The sequence below is a fragment of the Mus caroli genome, unplaced genomic scaffold, assembly GCF_978045245.1.
Source record: "Mus caroli unplaced genomic scaffold, Mus_caroli_1 scaffold_13, whole genome shotgun sequence".
NCBI classification, from domain to species: Eukaryota; Metazoa; Chordata; class Mammalia; order Rodentia; family Muridae; genus Mus; species Mus caroli.
In genome coordinates, this window is record NW_028227268.1 from 38544654 (window position 1) to 38565582 (window position 20929).

General features: G+C 42.5%; 1 protein-coding gene across 1 annotated transcript; it reads right to left on the reverse strand.

Annotated features, from left to right (window-relative positions):
• On the reverse strand, window positions 1-19655 carry Ddx52 (DExD-box helicase 52). Its single transcript, XM_021176295.2, has 15 exons — window positions 19517-19655; window positions 18335-18533; window positions 17067-17200; window positions 15474-15659; window positions 13198-13341; window positions 12322-12433; window positions 10875-10947; window positions 9903-10106; window positions 8879-8969; window positions 6960-7082; window positions 6724-6874; window positions 6119-6194; window positions 4471-4542; window positions 2637-2723; window positions 1-441 (listed from the first exon to the last, which is right to left on the reverse strand). The coding sequence occupies exons 1-15, from the start codon at window positions 19601-19603 to the stop codon at window positions 384-386; spliced, it is 1797 nt and encodes a 598-aa protein (XP_021031954.1). The 5' UTR covers window positions 19604-19655; the 3' UTR covers window positions 1-383.
• Between the last annotated feature and the right edge of the window lie 1274 nt (window positions 19656-20929).

Below are 20929 nucleotides of genomic sequence, written 5' to 3' on the forward strand. Positions count from 1 at the left end.
GATGGTGCACTCAAACTCAAGGTTTTATTTTAAAATTCTGTTCCAGACGCCTCTCCACAGCATGCATCACACTTTCCTTCACACTTGAAGGGCAAAATTCTTAAGAGTTCACCACATTTGGGTGTTATTTTAGCATTGGCTCTTGTTCTTCTATAAGAAGTATCTCTCCGGATTCAGGCAGAAATGTCAATGCCTGTTATTTCCATTGTATAAATCCCACCTACAAAGTGAAGCTTGATGCATCACTACATCAGAACCATTCTGTCCTCTCATATCCCTGTGGATTTCAAATGTGTGGTAAAGATGGTTGTAAGTACTCCATGAGAATCCATGTCCGGTTCATAAGTTACACCGCAGGGATTGCCTTCTAAGGTATTTATTTTTTAACTTTTCTCTTTGAGAGTTTCTTTCTTCTTGCTGTTTTGGCCAGCAACCTTTTTCCTATGAAAAAGAAGACATACTGAATTAGAAATTCCATATGAATTTACTTCTATAACTGAGGCTAAATAAACATGTGCTAAAAGTTGCATCCGAGGAACTGGGAACAAAGATGTTTCCTACGTCTCTGCCTAGCATAAAAATCACTGTCCATATGAAAAACGTTATAACCAACTACACTACTACATAGCACAAAGGACAGAGTTTGGTCTTGACCCAGTGGTTCTGTGGTAAGTACTGGACACTGCTGTTAAGTGTTGTTTGTACATGCACTTTCAAATAAGACAATGAGGCAGAATGGATAAAACCTGCTGGTCATCACACATTAGACAAGCAACTTGCCCAAGTCACCCAAGAAAGTTCCTATTAGAATCAGTTTTTAGGCTCCAAATCCAAATCCACCCCTCACCACACCAGGCTGGGTCTAGACACTGAGGGATCGGGTTCCAAGTTTAATGTGGAAGCTGAGCTGAAGATATAAACTTATACACCCCAAAGCAACCCGTGTCTGTAACGGAGAAGGAGCATGAACTAGATCATGATAGATCTTGCTCTTATGTTTAGAAAGACGGTCTTTAAATTAGAAGTAAATGGAAAGAAAGCCTTAAGTGTATGGTTGATACCACAAGACTTAACCAGCACTTCCAAGGCTTCTTGTAGCTTAGTTTTAATAAGCCCAAAAGAATGCTATAGACACAAAACGTTTAAAGTGCAATTATCCAAAAATAATAATAATTATTATTATCATTAAAAAAATACTGCTGTATCCTATTCAAATTCAATGATCTCCATGTTATGCTCCATCTGACTTTCAGGCTCCAGAAAAGCCTCCACCAGCTTCTACTCAGTACCCGAGATACATCCACTTGTAATCTTAATTTTCCTAAGAAGTAAGACTCTGTCAGGTGCCTAACAGCTCTCATGATATTCCAGAAAACTACCTGCCACACAAAAACTCTACATACACATAAACGCACATGTATACACACACACAAACGCACTTGTACACGTGTACACACACACACACACAGCCCTACAACACTGTATTAAGAATTCATAAAACTGAGGAAGTACCAGTGAAATTTAAACTATTAAGCTTCCAAATCTTTATAAGTTTGCAGTGTATTCCTCCACACTCAATCTTGAGAAAACACAAAACTCTGGGACACCTTGTGCACTGCCAACACCTGGAGTGAACTTTTTATTTCCACAGCTTTAGACTGCTGTGCAAGTCTCTTGTTCTGCTTACAAGGGTGGCACAAACAGTTTCATGTGATTGATCACCTTGTTCGTTCTAAAGACCTAAATCTCACGTGTCCTTTGACACATCTATCTCCTTGAAGCTTCCTGTAACTGTACCAGCCCCCAAGACCTTCCTTATATAAATTCCTTTGTTTAAAGTCATCAAATGTTCTCATATGACCTGTTTTACATGAGTATCTCTATCTCACCAGCATCAAGTTTCTAGTGAACTATGCTAGTCTATGGAACAGTCCACCTAATGGCTTTCCCACCCAATTTAAGGTAGTAGAAAGTAGAATTAGCTTACTTCCCTAGGATGCTAACAACACCCTTAGGGGACACACACACACACACACATGAACTGAAAGAGTCTATTAGAGCACAAGCTATTCTAGTACTGGGAAATTAGTGAAGAGCATCACCTTCTTTAATTAGGAGAATGGACTCAGAATACTCTGACAAACCCCTACCAAAGCACGTAGCTTCCTAGAATAGATAACACATGCCTGTATGTGTCCCACAAGACCTATGCTAAGTACTCACCCTGTTCCCAAAAAAATCTCATAAGCTAAGCAGTAATTTTCAAAGGCTACACTGCACCTCTGCATAAGTCTAAGATTACAGGAAATCCTGCCCAGGTGACAGAATCTTCAAGAAAGTTTTGATCGGCATCCGTCAATGCGCCTAACTGCTGGCTTTAGCAGCATGGCCTAATGCAGACGGTGCGGAGTGTGAGGTGCAATTCTAATCCACAGCAAACCTTAATCTATTTTCAAATACAGCGGGAAATAAGAAAATTTCAACACTAAAAGATGCAAACTCCCAAATCAAAGGCATTCTGAGACACATTTTTACCATACCCTATAGTGGATTACCTATGAGTTCATTTTACTTCTTCTCGAGGAAAGCCATGGCTCCTCTAACTATAGCAGTTCTCTTACCAGCTAGGTACTTACTGTTTGGCCTGCTCTAAGAAGTACTTTGGAGTTGTGCAAATGCTCTCCCTTTCCAATGGCTTCTTAATCATTTTTTTCTTTTGTTTGCTGGGAGTTAAGAAGTGAGAGAGGAAAGAAAATAAACACAAGCTCATTTAGAAGCTAAAGCTAGCTGAGGCTCTTCTCATTTCAATGGCCCAGATCAGCTGACGGCACTTACAACTGTTTCAGGAAAACAACCTTAAAAACCACACCGGCTGTGATTAAAGACATTCTGGGACAACCGCATGTTCTATGTCAATAAGCATTAAAGAACCTGATTCCAGACAATTAATCATTATTAATAATTCTAAGCATATTTCACTTACTGAATAGTTTTTAAGAATCCAATTTCAAAGATGAAAAAGCTGAGAAGGAACTAATACATTCTAAAGTAAAACGTTTACTTAAAAAAGGCTTTAAAGGCACACCACCGTTGGCATTAGAGTATGTTGAGGAGGACAAAAATCTAGAGTGTATGAAAGTAGTTTTTGAAAGATTCTATATCACTAGCAACAGGTGTAAGCTGGAACCTAAATGGCAGGCAGACAGAAGCCAGGTAAAATATGGGAGGGGCTCTGAGGAAGGAAATTCCGACTAAGAGACATTGTGCAAAGTGAAATACTACAAAAAGACAACACTGTATGATTCGACTTATATGAGGCACCCAGGAAGTAAGAACCAGAACCAGGAAACAAAACAGTGGTTGCCAGGACTAGGAACGGGGGAAGGCAGGAGCTGCTGTTTAATGCACACAGAGGTGCAGCCCTGCACGAAGAATCCTGGAGACAGGTGCTGAGTACACAGGACTGTGAATGCAGTAAATGTCACTCAGCCACACACAGGAAACTCAAGGCAAGAACAGAGTAAAGGACCACACCCAGTTGATGCTGGTACAAAAGCCATCCCACAGCCCTTCACCTTCTTATGCAGAGTGACTCCTGCTCAGCAGAGACTGGTCTGCACTCTGGCCCTCCCAGCATGCAATATGTGACACAAAATTTCTTTAGCAATGCTGGGCAGCAGCAGAGAAGCAGAGCTCCAAGGAAGTCACTCAATAATGAGTGAGAGAGAAATACTCCAGCAAGGTGTGGTGATCCATGCCTATAATCTCAGTAATTACAACAGTCAAGGCAGAAAGACTGCTGTGAGTTTCAAGCCAACATAAGAGTGAGATCCTGTCTCAAAAAAACCCCAAAGAAACCACATAGATTCATTTTCTACCTTTTTTTTGGGGGGGGGGGGGGCGGTCGAGACATAGTTTCTCTGTGTAGCCTTGCCTGTTTGCCTGTCCTGGAACTTAACTCAGGCTGACCTCAAACTCAGAGACCCACCTCCCTATGCCCCTGTATGCTGGGACTATAGGCATGTGCCACCACGGTCTAACCCATTTTCTACTTATAATACCTTCAGTTTACAATGAGCTTAGATGATCTTAAATCTGTTTTAACTCAAGAACCATTTGTATGTAAGATTAAAAACATGGGGCTGGAAGGATGGCTCAGCAGTTAAGATAAAAACAGGAAAAAGTTTGCCAGGCATAGTGGAACACACACCTTTGTAATCCCAGCATTTGGGATCAGAGGCAGGAAAATGTCTGTGAATTTGAGGTTAGCCTGGTCTACATAGTGACTCTGTCTCCAAAAACCCCCCAAAACAAACAAACAAAAACAAGTAAAATTAAACAACACACCATTCTGGGATACACATACTTAAACTACAAACTAAATAAAGGCAAGGAGGAAGAAACAAAATAAACCAAAAGCAAGACTGTGTAAAGACCCAGAGAAAAGGCTGAGTAGGTTTAGATGCATACCTTAGTAGTTTCTGGAAACCTTTTATGTATTCAGGCACAGGACAACCAGCCTGCTGGATAACATTGGCGACACTGAAAAAGAAACCCACAAAACAGGAACACATCTCATTAATGTACAAAATTGGTCATGTACAAAACCCTCTGCACAACACAAAGGCACTAAAACTACATGAAAGTATTCCAGCAGTCTTCAGAGAGCACCAATCACTGTCAAATCCAACCGTTCTAGAGTCCCAAGAGACGCAGTCACTGCCTGAAATCAATATATGGATGAGTAACTTTAGGTAGCAGCTATTTCCAATCTTCAGTGAAGCTAGAGGTAAGCCTCAATGCATTAAGTGACAGTTCTTACTCGGGGCCAGACTGCAAGATTTCTACATATAATAACCATTCATTCCTTACAATGACTTAACGTGGAAAATCCTACAAACCCCATCTCACAGATGAAAAACTAATGGTTATAGCTAACTGATATTGGAGTCGTGAGTCACATCCTAGTGGCTATTAAGATCCAAGGAGGCTCTTGCAACACACCCCTCCATATAGACACATGAAAGCTGGTTAAAGCAAGACAAAGCGTGCGTGACAGAATGGAAGCTCTAAAGGCACATGTAGAGAATGTACATGCTATCAGTTATCCTTCAACCAAAACTTTCTGCAGGCAGCCAGAATACAGAGAACCCGGCACCTTTCTAGCTGGGACTGGTGGCACAAGCCTGTAATACTAGCATGTGGGAGACAGAGGCAGGCAGACTGTGAGTTTCAGGCCAGCTTAGGCTGAACAGTGAAACCCTATCTCCAAAATCAGAAATCTGCATAAAAATCTATAATGATGGACTAAATTAAGACTGGAGAGTCTAAAAGTATATGATATTCAGACTTCAAAGGGCTACAACTGACAAAAATAAAATGTGTCACTAAAATACATTTCCCTCTATGGCAAGTGATTCTGGGACTAAATTTAAAACTCCATCTGGTTCCAAAACAACAGCACTATGCACCATGGGAAAAGAGAACGCTGACTGGACTGAAAACCTCTAGAGACTTCAGTAACCCACAACCTTAGCAACAAGCCAAGAGTGATGGGCCACCCATAGCCCATGCTACTCTGAGGCTAAATCAAGCCTGGGGTACACAGTAAGATGACTCCCCACCTTCACATCCCCTCCCCCACATTTATACAACAAGTAGCACCGCCCAACTCTGGTGAGTTCTGTTACTCTGAAACCTAAAACTAAATATTCCACTGTCAACACTTCCAAATTCTAATAGAGGAAGTGCAAAAATATCATCCCTGGATCTCTCCCCTGATTCTTGGCCTTAAACTTCTGGCAATCTACTTGGCTCTGCCTCCTAAGTACACTAAAATTACAAGCAGCAAGCATCACACCCAGCTCATGGCTAAAATTTAGTTAACTAATGTATCAGTAACAGAATTTGGGACACAGTAATTTTTAATTATCTACTAGTGAATACACCCAGAAAAATAATGAAGCAATTTTGTCAACTGCAACTAAAATACCAAGTTCTGTTTCCTAATTTACATGTTTCTTAAATTTCTGGATGGTGGGGTGGTAGGTGTGACATTGGAATCAAACACACCAGACAAGAGCTCCACAACTGGGCTACATCCCAGACCCTAACTTACCTTCTTAGTAATGGCTTATCATCTTCAGTGAAAAATGTAACAGCCTTCCCCCTATTCCCTGCTCTTCCAGTTCGACCTAGGAGAAACCAGACCATGAAAATGGCTTTTTGTTTTTTTTGTTTAAATGGAAATAATTCTTTCTCCAGGTTTGCATAAAGGACTTTGGGGTTTGAAGAGATGTCTCAGTGGGTAATACACTTGTTGCACAAACAAGAGGAGTTCAAATCTCCAGAATCCATATAAAAGCCAGAGCAGTACGATGTGTCTGTAATCCGTGTCGATATGCTAAGATGGGAGGTGGAGACGAGGGACTCCCTGAAAGCTCACAGGTCACTATCCTGACATATACAATGAAGGGCAAGAAAGACACTTCCTCAAACAACTGCAAAGTTGAGGACTGACACCCAGGTCTTCCTCCAACCCCCACTGCATTGGCATGCTCACACACATCATTAAATAAGAAAATGTAACCTCCCCACCCAGAAAAACGTCATTGGATTTTCACAGCACCAAAAACCCCAAAACCAAAGATGTATGTCTAACAGGAACGGTAGAGGTTCTGAGAAAGAAGAGTAGGCAACAAGGACATGAACACAAAGGCTCACCTATCCTATGGATGTATTCCACTGAGCTGGTGGGGAAATCATAATTGATGACCAGGTTTACGCCTTTAAAGTCAATCCCTCTTGCAAGTAAGGCTGTACAAATAAGAACCCAGATTTTTCCTGCTCTGAAGCTGTGGACTGTGTTATCTCGCTGGTGAAAGAAGACACATTAAATGTTAGTACCAGTCTAGATGGCAAACAGGCAGTGCATGGTGTAGTCGTACAGTTGGCTCTACCTGCTGCTGTGTTCTTTCTGCATGAATGACATCCACATTAATACCTTCATATATGAGCTCGTGGAAAAGTTCTTTAGCTCTTTCAATGGACTGAACGAAAACAAGAACAGGTGGCTTGAAACCCTAGGAGAAAGAAGCAAAAATCAACATATATAACTTGTAAGAAAGAATACAATCAATCTCATAATATGTCTTCAGTTCACAAACATCCCATTCACATTCAGTCCTGGCAGGTTTTACGTCACCTAACATAAAACCAAAACCATCTGGGAAGAGGGACTCTCAACGGAAGAAAGGCCTCCGTACTGCAGGCAGGTCTGTAGTCTGTAGTGCATTTTCTTAATTAAAACCACTGTGGGTGGTGCCATCTCTAGGCAGGTGATCCCAGGGGCGATAAGGAAGTAGACTGAACAAGCTTATAGAAAGCAAGCCATTAAGCAGCATCCCTCCATCGCCTCCCCATCAGTTCTTGCCTCCATGTGCCAGCTGACATCCCACAGTGATGGACTCTGATGTGCAGCTGTGAGCTGAAATAGACTCTTCTTCCCTGAGTTGCCTTTTATTTTTATTTTTTGTCACAGTGTTTTATCACAGCAATAGAACTTCTAAGATATATTCTTCTATTGCCAGTGTCTCAATATGCCTTCATCTTCCTCACCATCCATTCTCTACAAAGGGTTTTCATTGTCCTTGGACAGTATTTCTTATCTCACTAATTCCAATAAACTTGCCTTCCTATAATAATGTATGCCCATGCTAAAACCACTACCTCTTAGGCCCAGAACTTTGATTCTGGTCATACTGTAAAAACTGTGCCTTTAATTCATTGCTTACTCCAACTTTAGAATCTTCCTCTATCTTTAGTTCTTAATTTTAAAAAAAATTTTTTTTAATTAATTTATTTATTATATGTAAGTACACTGTAGCTGTCTTCAGACACTCCAGAAGAGGGAGTCAGATCTTGTTATGGATGGTTGTGAGCCACCATGTGGTTGCTAGGATTTGAACTCTGGACCTTCAGAAGATCAGTCGGGTGCTTTTACCCACTGAGCCATCTCACCAGCCCTTATCTTTAGTTCTAGTTGTCTCAATATAAACAAATAAAAAATCCCCACTCCCTAGTGGAATCAAGAAACACCTGAGCATCAGCTAGGAGCTCTCATCACACATCTGTTGTCATCTTTGAGATAGAAAATGGAACAGTTCAAATCCCTAGGTCATCATCTCAGAAGTCCATGTCCTGGCTCCTGGGATGTACAGACGCCTTTCTTCTCCATCTTCCAACCATGCTAACTGCTCTACCATTAAGACAGTTGATATATTTGTGCTCACCTATAACAATAAATTCCAAAAAGCAGACCTACCACTTGTACTTTTTTGCTTTCTTACCCTGAACCCACATTTTTTTTCTTTATGTGTATGAGTTCTGCTCACATGTATGTATGCGACCATGTATGTGCCTGGTGCTCACAGGCGTCAGTGAGGGTGTCAGGTGCCCTGGAACGAGTTAGAGATGGTTGCGAGGCACCATGTGGGTGCTGTGACTTGAACCTAGGTTCTCTGCAAGAGCTGTCAGTGTCCTTAACCACTAAGCCAACTCTCCAGTCTTTAAATTTTCTCACCAAGGCTTCTACTCAGTACTTATTCTGGGATAAAACACCAAAAGCAGAGTGAGGGCATCACCCAGTCCTCAGTGCCCCCCAGTCCTCAGTGCCCCAGGTCATCTCTGATGAACCAGCAGGGATGAGGGAGTGAAGGACACATGGACAGGTAGATGTGGACTCGCGGTATCACCAGGGAGGTCCAGAAGCCTCACCACAAACCAGATCACTAAGATTGAATCAATGCTAAATACAATGCAGGATGATGATAAAATCTGAGTGACCTTTCCCAGAAGTCCAGAGTGCACTCCAACATACCTTTTTAACAAGTTCTCTCATGGCCAGAAGTTTTCCAGTCTCAGATCCAACAAAGAGAAGCTCTTGTTCAACAGTTTCGACTGCAGAATTCCTGAGAACAACAACAATCTTTTATGAATCAGGTTGTAGCTAGGCATGCTGGTGAGGAACTACAAGCCCAACCCCAGGAGGGTGGCCTGAGGCTCTGCAAGCTTAAGGTGAGTCTGCTGGGACTACATGTAGGGAAGCTTTGTTGTCTAAAAACAAAACAAACAAAAAGCCCAAATGAGCCAGGGATGGCGCAGAGCTTTGGTACAGGCTCTTGCTGTGTAAATGGGCCAGCCTGAGACTAAATCAATTCCCAACAAGTGTCCTGTGAGCACCATGTATGCACCTGTGTGACGTAGCACCAACTTTCCCAAGTCTGTCCTTCCACACATGGGTTCTGAAATCGACCTCAGCAGCAGGCTTGATGGGAAGCACCCTTACTGCTGAGCCATGTTGCCAACCCATGCTTTTCCTTGGTCATTTTTAAAAACTGAGGTAGTGTATTTATTTAGCATGAAATCTACCTCACACCCCTTTCTAGCGCTGGAGAACGGAACAGAGATCCCCTGCTACATAGCTGCTCTATCAATCACTGAACTACATCCCCCGGTGCTTATCAAACTCATTTTTTTTGTTCCAGAATTACTTATCACGTGGCTAAGTAACAGCAGTAGGACCATGCAGTCCTACTTCAACATTCAGAGAAACTAAGTATGGGTGGCCACAGACTTGATGGAGTATTTTGTGAATGAATGAATGAATGATGCTGGGATGAATGAGTATGCAAACATTAGGATCTTCACTGTGCAGTTCTGAAACAGCCTGCATCTTGACTTTGAAAAGCACGTTTCTATCAGTAAAGCTTCTGTCACTTGTCAGTGTCACACTGTACTCCATTGAGTCAAAACAGAACAGAGCAAAACAAAACAAAACAAAACAAAACGCCCCAGCCCCCCAAGACAAACGAGTGGGGTAATGAGAAAGAACAAGTGCTTACCTTGCTCCAATGGACACGGAAACGACGTTGTCCAGGTTGAGCTTGCACCACTGCTCAACGTCGTACGCAAAAGTTGCGCTGAACATTGCTCTTCTGACCCTGGGCGATGTGCAGGCCAGGAAAATGGAAGCCAGCTGCTCTCTAAACCCAGTTTTGCCATCTTCAAACAGTTTGTCTGATTCATCTACTACCAGCCACTCGACACTAATGAATAGCAAAAACAAGCTGTGGTTACAGAGCTGAAAGATCCAGGACACTTCACCAAATCGTCAGCACACATGAAGAAAAGTCCAACAACGATGCCACTTTATCAAATGAGAAAAAAAAGAAAAATGACCACAAAACCATGATAAATGTGACTCAGTCACCTACTCTAAATCCTCGAAGACAAGCGACATTTACAATAACAGAGGGAACTCCTTCAGGTTCCTTTCACCTTTGCTAAAAGGTGTGAAAAAGTCTCGGAGAGCGGAGCGGTATACTAACTGGTTCTTCAAGTGTGTGGTTTTCTTCCTGACCAGTTAACTCCCAGTTTTCTGCTAGATAATTCAAACTATTATTCTCAGCACAACACCGACATAGCTGGCAGACAGTGTGTGCCAAAGGACAGTAAGAAAAGCAACCGAGAACAAAGTAACTGTGATGGGTGACACTGCTAGCCCAACAGGATCCAATTATCTAGACCAGGTTAACTGAGGTTAGAAGACCCACACTGCAAACTGCACTGTGGGTGGGATTCAGACTGAATAAAAAGGAGCAAGGCAGCCAAGGGTCAACAGTCATCGCTGTCCTGCTTCTGACTGTGGATGCAAGGAGTCCAGGCCTCACCTTCCTGCCCCAATGCCACAATAAACTACACACCTTCAAACAGCAGCCCTTCCTCCCTTCCTTCAATTTCTGTTTGCCAAACAATCAGTCACAGTAACAAGAAAACTAATAAGCCAGCCAATGAAAGACATGAGAACGCAGTACCTTGTCAGGTCAATCCCTGGTGGATCCTGCTTCAACAAGTAGATCAGTCGATTTGGAGTAGTCACAAGGATATCTACAGGAAAAACAAGAGGAAGAAATTGCAAAAATAAGATGCATTCCTTACAGTACAGAATTGAGCCTTCAGAATTTCAGTTAATAACCTTAAGTAGGAAGGGCAGAGCTGTTAACACAAAAATCAGTTTCTTGTTAGTAAGCGATATGCATTTCCCCTCCACCACAGTGTAAATCCTCCCCCACCTCCCATCTCTATCTCTGCTCTCTTTATTACAAGCTGAGCAGTTTCCTCAGCCTGAGACTGAGTCTTGCTGTGTAGTTGAGACTCCCTCAAACCCCTGGTCAAATTACCCCTGCCTGAGGGTCAGGTTAGTAAAGCCTGCTTTATTGACACTAGGCAAGAGCTGCACCACTTGACTATCCTTGCAGCCATTTCAACTTCTAAGAGACAACACCACATCATCCTAAGCCCAGGCTGGCCTTAAAATGTCTTTGATCCTCCTGTCTCAGTGATAAGACTGCAGGTGTGTGCCACCATGCTTGGCTTGAAAAGTTTTAAATAAATTCTCAGACTCAAGTTAAAAGCAAATTCTCTGGTTCACAGACGGGAGACAAGTAATCCAATCGTATCTGCCAAGGCATTCCCATGACTGATTAGAAACCAAGGGCACAGAGGTAGGATCCCAAATCCTACACTGCTGACACACTGCTGAGTCACCTTTCTGCAAACTTGTCTTGGGCACTGAGGAGCTTAAGCGGGTTTCTAGCCTCCACCCACAATGAATGGGCTACTGGTTCCCACATCAGCTGCAACAACTACAAATGTGACGGGTGGGAGAATCATCTGGAACACAGGTGCAGATCATTTGGGTGAAAGAGGGAGGAAAGTCTATGTTCAGCTTCCTTAGAGATACTAATGAAAGCAGGGCATGGTGGTGGGCACACCTTTAATCCCAGCACTTGAGAGGCAGAGGTGGATGGATCTAGTTCAAGGTCAGCCTGGTCTCTAGAACAAGTTCCTAGACAGTAGGGAATGCACAGATAAACCTGTCTCAATAAAATAAGATAACTAATTAGGGGCTTAGAGATGTGCCTCAGCTGGTGTAATATTTGCTTACCATGCACAACAACCTGGTTTGGTTCCTAGCATACATAACCCGGATATGGTGGTTTACATCTGTGACCCCAGCACTTAGGAAAGCTAAGCAAGAGGGGCAGAAATTTAAGGTCATTTTCAACTAAATAGATTTGAAGCCAGTATGAATTACCTGAAACCCTGACTTAAAAATAATTTACACACACACACACACACACAAAGGGTTCACTCGCTCTCTCTCACCTGATTTGCACTGTAACAACTTTTATATAGCAATTAGGACCTTTATTATAATAATTTCCAAATCCCTTAATACACTAAGCAGGAAGTTCTTACCAAACTTCTTAGATGATTTAGGTCCAAATTTCTTAGCTGCTATTGCAGCTTTGTGGATCATATGTATCCTGAATCCTGTACCCTCAGATATTTTAATTAATTCTCTGTGAATCTAAAACAAAGAGGTGAGAGAACCAACGTTAAGACACTAGGCTGGGTACACAGTTTCTTTTATGCCTTTGGTGTCCCTATTACCAACCCACAGGGGAAACCTGCGGTGCGCTGCAGGATGGCCTGGAATGCTCAAAGACCTGATGGTTTCCTCAAATCCTAAACTACTTCCATGAAACAAAAGCAAACGCCTTCCATCTGCTGCACTTTCCAGAGTGAGATGTCCTACCACTTGGCACATGTTTTATTTATACACTGGGACAGCAGAACTCATCAATGAGCTTTGACTTTCTCAGAAAATGGGTATTTTCGTTTTCTTTCTTCTTTTTTCAGACAAGGCCTCACTCCATAGCCCTGGACAAGAGCTCACAGAGATTCTCTAGTTCCCCTGCCTCTAGAGTGCTGCGCCACACACGCAGCTGTGTGAGACAGGGTCTTAGTATCTAAAGCTGAAGACACCGATCCTCTTTCCTCCACCTCCCTGTGCTGGGATTACAGGTGTGAGTCACCACGCCCAGCAATCTTTCACTTTTCTAAATGAGCAAAACAAATTTCAATATATCACTGTACCCTCTCAGTCTTAAAGATCTGGGAGTCTTTATCATAGAAGCATAATGGTCAAATTACATTTTAGAAAACTGTAGACATTTACAAGAGCAGCCCATATGCTGTATTATACAGAGTACACTCTCGAGAGCGTTACCAACTTAGTAAGAAAGATATCAAAGCACACAGAAAGCATTCTCTCAGAACGCTCAGTCATACCTGGCTGGCAAGTTCTCGGGTGGGGGATATAACCAGGGCTCTAAAGCCTTTATTTGTCGGTTGTTTCAGCTGCATTAAAATGGGGATGCTAAATGCCAACGTCTTCCCAGATCCAGTTGGAGCAGAAGCCAGAAGTTCCCGACCCTAACAACAGAGCACAGGATGTACAGGACAAGTTCATCAAGTTCTCAGAGCCTGGTCAGACAATGTGAACAGCCGTGAGAACAACAAATAAAACTGAACGGAGTAATCCCAACTCACACGCTACCACTTAAAACTGTGCACACCCTACCTACTTCTCTAACTGCCCCCATCCATTGTTTTCTTCCTTCCTTCCTTCTTCTTTTTTTTTTCTTGGTTTTTCCAGACAGGATTTCTCTGTGTAGCCCTGGCTGTCCTGGAACTCACTCTGTAGACCAGGCTGGCCTCGAACTCAGAAATCCGCCTGCCTCTGCCTCCCGAGTGCTGGGATTAAAGGCATGCGCCACCACGCCTGGCCCATTTTTTTCTAACACCCCACCCTCGCTACTGTCGCCCTAACAGTGTTAGTTAGAGCACCACTACTAATGTGCATTTGAATAGTAAGCACCATGGACAACTAAAACCCAGAGAGAATCAGAACTACTATTTCAAGTTTTCTTTCCCATTAAACTCTGTTACCAAAGCACATAATACAACTGACCTTTACCGGAGTATCTGTACCCTTCAATCCCCTTGGGATGAATTTATTAAGTAACATAGTGAGTGAAGGTTAGAATTAAACAGTGGTGACAACCTAGGTGACAATAATATAACACTCTTCAAAGGGGTCACTGTAATTTGTAAAGCCTAAGCTGAAATGGTAGAAATAACCTAAGAGGAAAGTAAATGCAAATTCAATAAATGTGGTTAATAAAACCACTTAAACCTATGAGAATATTCTCATTTCAGTACACAAAGCAAAGAACTAATATAATGGGGTGAAAAGATAACTCATATCTTTCCTCTACCTTAATTGAAGGCCAAGTTGATTATTTTGTAATTGGAGAGAGGGAAGAAGAGAGAAAGGAGGAAGGGAGAAAAGGAGGGGAGGAGAGAGGGAGGTAGGGAACTTTTCACTGCCCATTTGATTCTTTGTTTTTGTAGACAGAGTTTCTCTATGTAGCCCTGGGTGTGCTGGAATTCACTGTGTACACCAGGCTGGCCTCGAAGACCCGCCTACTTTTGCCTCCCAAGTGTTGGGAGCAAAGGTGTGTGCCACCACTGTATGGTTGTACCATTGCTAGCTTTTAAAGTCCTCAGAAAAATTTAGTTTCCAAACCTTTCATCTAATTTACACTTCTATCAACGAGCGATTCCACATGCACATTGTTAATGTATTCATACAGCAGGATGCTACTTAATAGCAGATGTGTGGTAAGTTTCAAAAGCATTGAGTAGAAGGAGATTAGTGACAATCCTGCCCGAAATCCCACAAGTAACAAGTAACGTGGCAATCAGAATACTCTTCTGTTCTGTTTTTTTCTGGGTCAGGTAGGGTAAGGAATGAATGAATGGGGCACAACAGAATTTTCTGGAGTGTACAGAAATGTACAGCTCTATAGGAGAACAGTTATGTTATATGGGTTACACACTGTTCAGCCTAAACTGTGCTTAAAGTCTGTGTGCTTTATTGTATGTGAAGGAAATGTCAATAATAAAGAGTATGGGAGGCAGCGGGGAGACCAAGTTAGATTATGCATAAAAACTTTAAAAAGCATTTGTATTTCTGATGCAGCTTCTGGGCATTACAAACTCAACTAAGAAAGAAAAGACAAAACATAGTCTCCATGCTCAGACGATTTAAATGCTTTATGAAAAAGAATACCCAAGTGTCAGCCACAGTACAGCACACACCCAAAGTGCCAGCACCCGAGAGGCTAAGACAGTAGGATCATGAATTCACACATATGCCCGCACAGGCACGCACGCACACAGAAACAGGGAGAGGGAGAGGGAGAGGGAGAGGGAGAGGGAGAGGGAGAGGGAGAGGGAGAGGGAGAGGGAGAGGGAGAGGGAGAGGGAGAGGGAGAGGGAGAGGGAGAGGGAGAGAGGAGAGAGGAGAGGGCACTGATAAAGGAAATGATGGCATCTACTTGTAATGAGCAGGTTTTATATGGGGGTACAAACACTTGAGATGGGCCTTCAATCAAATGAAAGACTTAATAGGGGACTAAAGGTGGAAAGGATTTCCAGGGGTCAGGAAGAGAATGAAGATACAGGAGAATGTTATGAGCACCCTAGATCTTCACACTCACATGCAGCATAACTGGAATGGCTTGCATCTGAATTGGTGTGGGCACTTGGAAGCCTGCGTCTAGAATATTCTGGAGCAATCTAGAGTTGATTTTATATTCTTGGTCAAGTTGCTGAAATGTAGCGACTGGGTCAGGAAGATCAGTTCCTTGGACGTGTATCTTGTGTTTGTTCCGAAAGAAGTTGACCTATAAATTGAGACAAAGGAGCCAACATGTATCCATCCAAACAACAACAGTAACGACAATCTCAGATGCTTTCCAACAGCAGTAACAGTTCTGGCTGAACTATAGCAACACAAGAAGCTTTCTGCTTAAATACAAGTCCACAGCCAACACAGACACTGAGTACATTTCATGGTATTCACAGCTAGTAAACCCGTGGGGCCCACCTGTCTGTGTGCACTGTAATGTGTTTCTGCCACACTTCTTATATAACTTTATAGAAACCTCTAGAAGGCAAGCTCTGAAATTATGTTTTCAATCTGGTTCTGCCAGTGCTTTTTAATACTTAAAAATAAAAACAGGCCCATCAGTCCTTGTATTTCTTAAAACTGAATACCAAGGCTGCTGTTTAGTGGTACTGACTGGGAAACTTGTTCATCTGCTAGTCCACAGACAGCCACATTTTGGGGCCTGGGTCACTGAAGCACAGCGCTGCAGTCTCCACCAGCCAAGTGGCAAGGGTCTAGGAAACAACAGATTCATTGTTCTTTCATGCCTTATCCCTAGCTGGGCAGTGGCGGTGCACGCCTTTAATCCCAGCACTTGGGAGGCAGAGGCAGGTGGATTTCTGAGTTCGAGGCCAGCCTGGTCTACAGAGTGAGTTCCAGGACAGCCAGGGCTATACAGAGAAACCCTGTCTCAAAAAACCAAAAACCAAAACCAAAACCAAAAAAAAAAAAAAAAACCTGTATCCCTCTATAGGTAAAGTGGCTTGGAAGGTAGGGGCAGGAGAATCAAGAGATCAATGTAGGCCACAACAAAAAGAATCCTAGCCCTGTAATCCCTCCCAGAAAAATAAAAGCTTTTAAACCGTAAGTTCAACACTGAAGAGAAAGCGAACCAAGTTTTAGGCTTATCAAAAGGAGTTAAGAAATTGGAATTAAAAAATAATTTATGTATATGGGTATTTTTGCTATATGTCTGTATGAATGTATTAGCATCACGTGTGTGCCTGATGACTGCAGAGATGCCTGGAACTGGAGTTACAGACGGTTGTGAGCTGCCTGATTGGTACTGGGAACTGAACCTGGGTCCTCTGCAAGAGTAGCCAATATTCTTAACCACTGAGCCATCTCACCAGCCCAAGAAACTTGAAATTTTTAACTATAGGCACACTATTACTCTTGAAACTTGCGGAGCTCAAGGATTCTTATACACATACACTATGTATCTATAAACAACCGGAACTAAACTCTATCTCATCTTTCTATAACTGTAACCAAGCACTCCACAGATGGATTCTGTCAGTCTGCATTAAAGTAAAACCTAAACAAATATAATTAGCTTTCCATCTTAACAAAATAAATTCACAAACGGGATGTCCAGTGAAAACTCTATGTACATTTTGGGACGTGAAGGTATTTTTCGAACCTTTTCCTTTCTGAGATGTTCCAACTTTCCTGAAGTTAACTTCTTCTCTCCACTGACTTTTTCATCTTGAAGCTTTGCGTCTACAGAGGATGTCCACTGGATACCACCGTCAAAGTCTTCTTGAGCAGGAACTTCTATATTTCAAAAATCAAAGGTATCAAGTGCAGCAGTATTAGGTGTGCCAAACTGGCTACACTGCACACTAAACCAGAAAAGGCATTAGTGGATTCCATGGGGAAGAGTGTATATAAGGCCAGGAACAGGAGAGCTGTAATGTGGTGCAGACAGAACACCCAGGCTTGCTCTCTTCCTTTTGTTGGCTGTGTTAGTTGTGAACATCAAGATAACTGTATGTGTCAAACAGGAGATGGACTGAGTGTACACAGGCTACAAGGGCAGCCAGCTTGTTCATCAAACATCGAGCTAGAAACTACTGTAATAGAGGAAGATTTCATGTGCAATAGCAATGAAATGACTATGCTTAGAGCTGTCCACATCATAGAAACAGCAGTTCTTCCTGTATCTGTAAACACTGGCACAATTAGAAGCAGACCTGACTGTCTTAATGACCAGATTAGTCAACTTTAATGTTTGTATGGTAGAACAAATATGTGAGAACAATCTAAAAAAATTCTATGAGTAGTGAGCAAAGATCTTTAATGAATATTTTGTTTTTTACAGAGTCTAGCCTGGCCTTGAACTACAGATCTTCCCTCCTCCAACTTCAGAGTGATGAAACCATAGGCAAGCATTACTATGCCCAGATTTCTAATTGATTTTTTTTTTTTAATAATGGGTATGAGTGTTTTGTCTGAGTATCACATGTATGCCAGGTAACCAGGGAAACCAAAAGAAGGCATCCCATACCCTGGAACTAAAGTTATAGGCATTGTAAAGTGCCATGTGGGTGCTGGGAATTCAACCTGTATGCTCGGTAACTGCAGTCAGTGCTTTTAACTGCTAGGCCATCTCTCCACTCCTTTGTGGCATTATTAAGACATAATTTTTAATTTCACTGAGACATAACTTCTAAGGAAGTGATGCATACCTTTTCACAGAGTACCTCCACATTGAGATTATTATTCTCCAGAAATAGCAACACGTGCCCAAAAGGCTATGCATGACCATCATTGCAGTAGCAAGTAATAGCCAGTACCTAGGTATAATCCAGATGGCATCAACAAAGGAACAGGTATGTGTTGTCTGACTTATCAGCTTGCACCATTTTGGAATTGGAAAAAAAAAATTAACAGTAAGCCAATACTAACCTGAAGTCATCTTCTTTCTCTTTTTCTTCTTGGGCTCCTTACTCCTTTCCAGCAGGACCCCTTCTGTTTTCTCCTCATTTTGGGGCTCCTGGTGTATTTGCAATGCTCCACATTCATCTGAGACGGACTTCTTGTTTCCGAAGAAGTCTAGTCCCTTCAGGGCCTCCAAAGAATCGGAATCGAATTTTCTTTTTCCTACCTAAAACCCCAAAAGTTTTAAATGAAATTTACGGCCAGAACTGTTTCCATCCAACCGTGACTACCTGTATGGAGGGCACAGGTTCAGTAATTCACCTTTTTAACCTTTTCAAACAAGATTCTGTTGAGCTAAGTAGTGTGTTTAGGCAAACAGAATCCTACCAACAACAACAATGAATACTTATATATATTTACTACATGTCAAGGATGTTTATTAGATATTAAATTACTTCATCCTCACACCAACCCTACAAGGTAAATAGCAGTGAGACAGAAGAGGGGGAAAAAAAAATCCAGGCATCATCAAGTAACTTAGTGAAGATCTCAGAAGTATTCACTAGCAGACCCAGCATTTGATCCCAGAAATCCCTGCTCCAGGGTTCAAATGTAACCACAGCACTGCAGTCAGGACGAAGAAACACAGAGATCACCCTCCACAAAGGCTGCTCTTTTACAGTAAGGTTATGTTTAAAATGTTTCACAAGTGAGTCCCAACTGACTTCCTTTCAAGCTCGCTACTTCTTTAAGAAACCCCCCGCATATCAGGATCACACTTTGGTTGGTTACTTAAAATGCCGTTGGTTAGAGTGATGAAAAAACAAAACAAAACAAAACACCCCAACTCTCCACTGCAGTACAGCTATCTGTACATTAAGTCAAACCTGGGTAGCTTACAGTGAAAGCGTGCTTTCTTAGTTTCTAAGAGTGGTCTCGGAAAGGATTCCAACTTTGTGAGTAAAGTATGAAGCTAGGGAATCAAAGTGTCTGTGCCAGGCTCAACTGAGTCTACCGGGGCTCAGCAAACAGTCCTTCAGGAGTCTGGGGTAAATCTTAGGTTAAGCTAAATCCCAGGAGGGAAATGCTCGGGGATGATCGGAGCCGGGCCTCGGGGTATCCAGCGCGCCCGCTGCCCGGTTGGCGGCAGTCTCAATCTCCGGATCCCGCCCCTTCTCCGTCATTCGGCTCCCCGCGTACAGAAAGTACCTGGAATCGAGTAGCGTCTGCTGAGAAGCGCTTCACATCGAACTTGGCGCCGGCTCCAAGACGGCGAAACAGGTCGTAGGAATCCATCTTTACCCAGAAGGCCCCGCGGCCTTCCCGGCGCCTGCGTTTACCACTTTCTCTCCGCGACTGCTTCCGCACAGGCCGTAGCGGAAGTCGCTCCAGGAGGCGGAGCCTGGCTGTGATAGGCGTGGAAGACGTGTGAGCTGGGAATTCGTTCACAAAATCCAAAATCCCATTTGAAGAAGGAAACGGGTTTAAGACCTTTTTAAAACAGAAGCCGTTCTGAGTTGCTCTCCAGTGCCACAGAAAGAAGGAAGGGGAGGGGGGGGGGAAGAGGGAGGGATGGAGGAAGAAATGAAGAAAGGAAAGAAAATCGGAGTAGCTGGAGCTAAGCTTACAGGGGCAAACAAACCAGGTCTCAACGCTATAACAAGGGCATGATGAAGTATTTAGGTTTTAATCTAAACATGCTGCAAAACCAAAATTCATGGAAGGAGCAACTATCTTAGTTCATCCCATTTGATTTTTAGATTCATTCTCATTGTGTTTGAACTACTCAACTTTTTAATTTTTTTTATTACCTTTCTTCTGGAATGTAAGTCCACAAACATGAAGATCTATTTTTGCTTTATGATTGTATCCTTGGTTCTGTTTGCTTTCCATAAGTGTTTGATGAATGAATTCGTGAAAGGGCCATAATGATTATTTGGAGTTATTTGGAGAAGGGACATAGAACAGATAAGAGTGGAAATGGAGACTAAAGTAGCTGTTGTTTTTATCTGGGTTGATAGCTGTGCAAATGTGGATGGATTTGGGAGACAGTTTGGATAGACTTTAATGTACCTGGTGGAGTTTGTGTAGGGTGAGGAAATGGATCCAGAGGTAGCTAAATATTGTGGTTTGAGCTGGGATGATGGCATGCCATTTACTGAATTAAGAAGAAAGGAAGAGCAGCCTTTTGGTGAGAATGAGAATCATGGAATTGTTATGTTTGTAGACATGTAGATCTCTACTAGATTAAGTGAAGACATCCAATTAGGTACTTGGACCCAAGAGTCTGAAGCTCAGGACTGAGGGCTGGAGAAACAAAACTGGGAGACATCAAAATATAAATAATACAATGCATAGACTCAAACGTCATATGTCTATATCATTTGTGATCTATGATAGAGGAGAGGGGGAAAGTTCAGTTCTAGTGAGACTTTCATATTCAAGTAGAGCAGATATGAAGTGAGCAATAAGATGTCATGAAAATCTCTTCCCTGACTCCTCCTTACAGCTAACAGTAGGGACATCTTACTCTTTTAAGTCTATTTACTCCCCCTCTATAAATAGCACTTTGAGGAGACAGGAAGAGGGCTCAACAGGTAGACACCAACCCTGCAAACTTGA

Bases quoted from the DNA above. Each gene is read 5' to 3' on its own strand.
- Ddx52 (XM_021176295.2), bottom strand. From the start codon at position 19,603: ATGGATTCCTACGACCTGTTTCGCCGTCTTGGAGCCGGCGCCAAGTTC. The intron at 15,660-17,066 runs GTTCGAAAAATA...CTCAATTTATAG, and splicing joins AACATCTCAGAAAGGAAAAG to GTCAACTTCTTTCGGAACAA. The intron at 13,342-15,473 runs GTGAGTGTGAAG...CTCTGTTGTTAG, and splicing joins CCATTCCAGTTATGCTGCAT to GGTCGGGAACTTCTGGCTTC.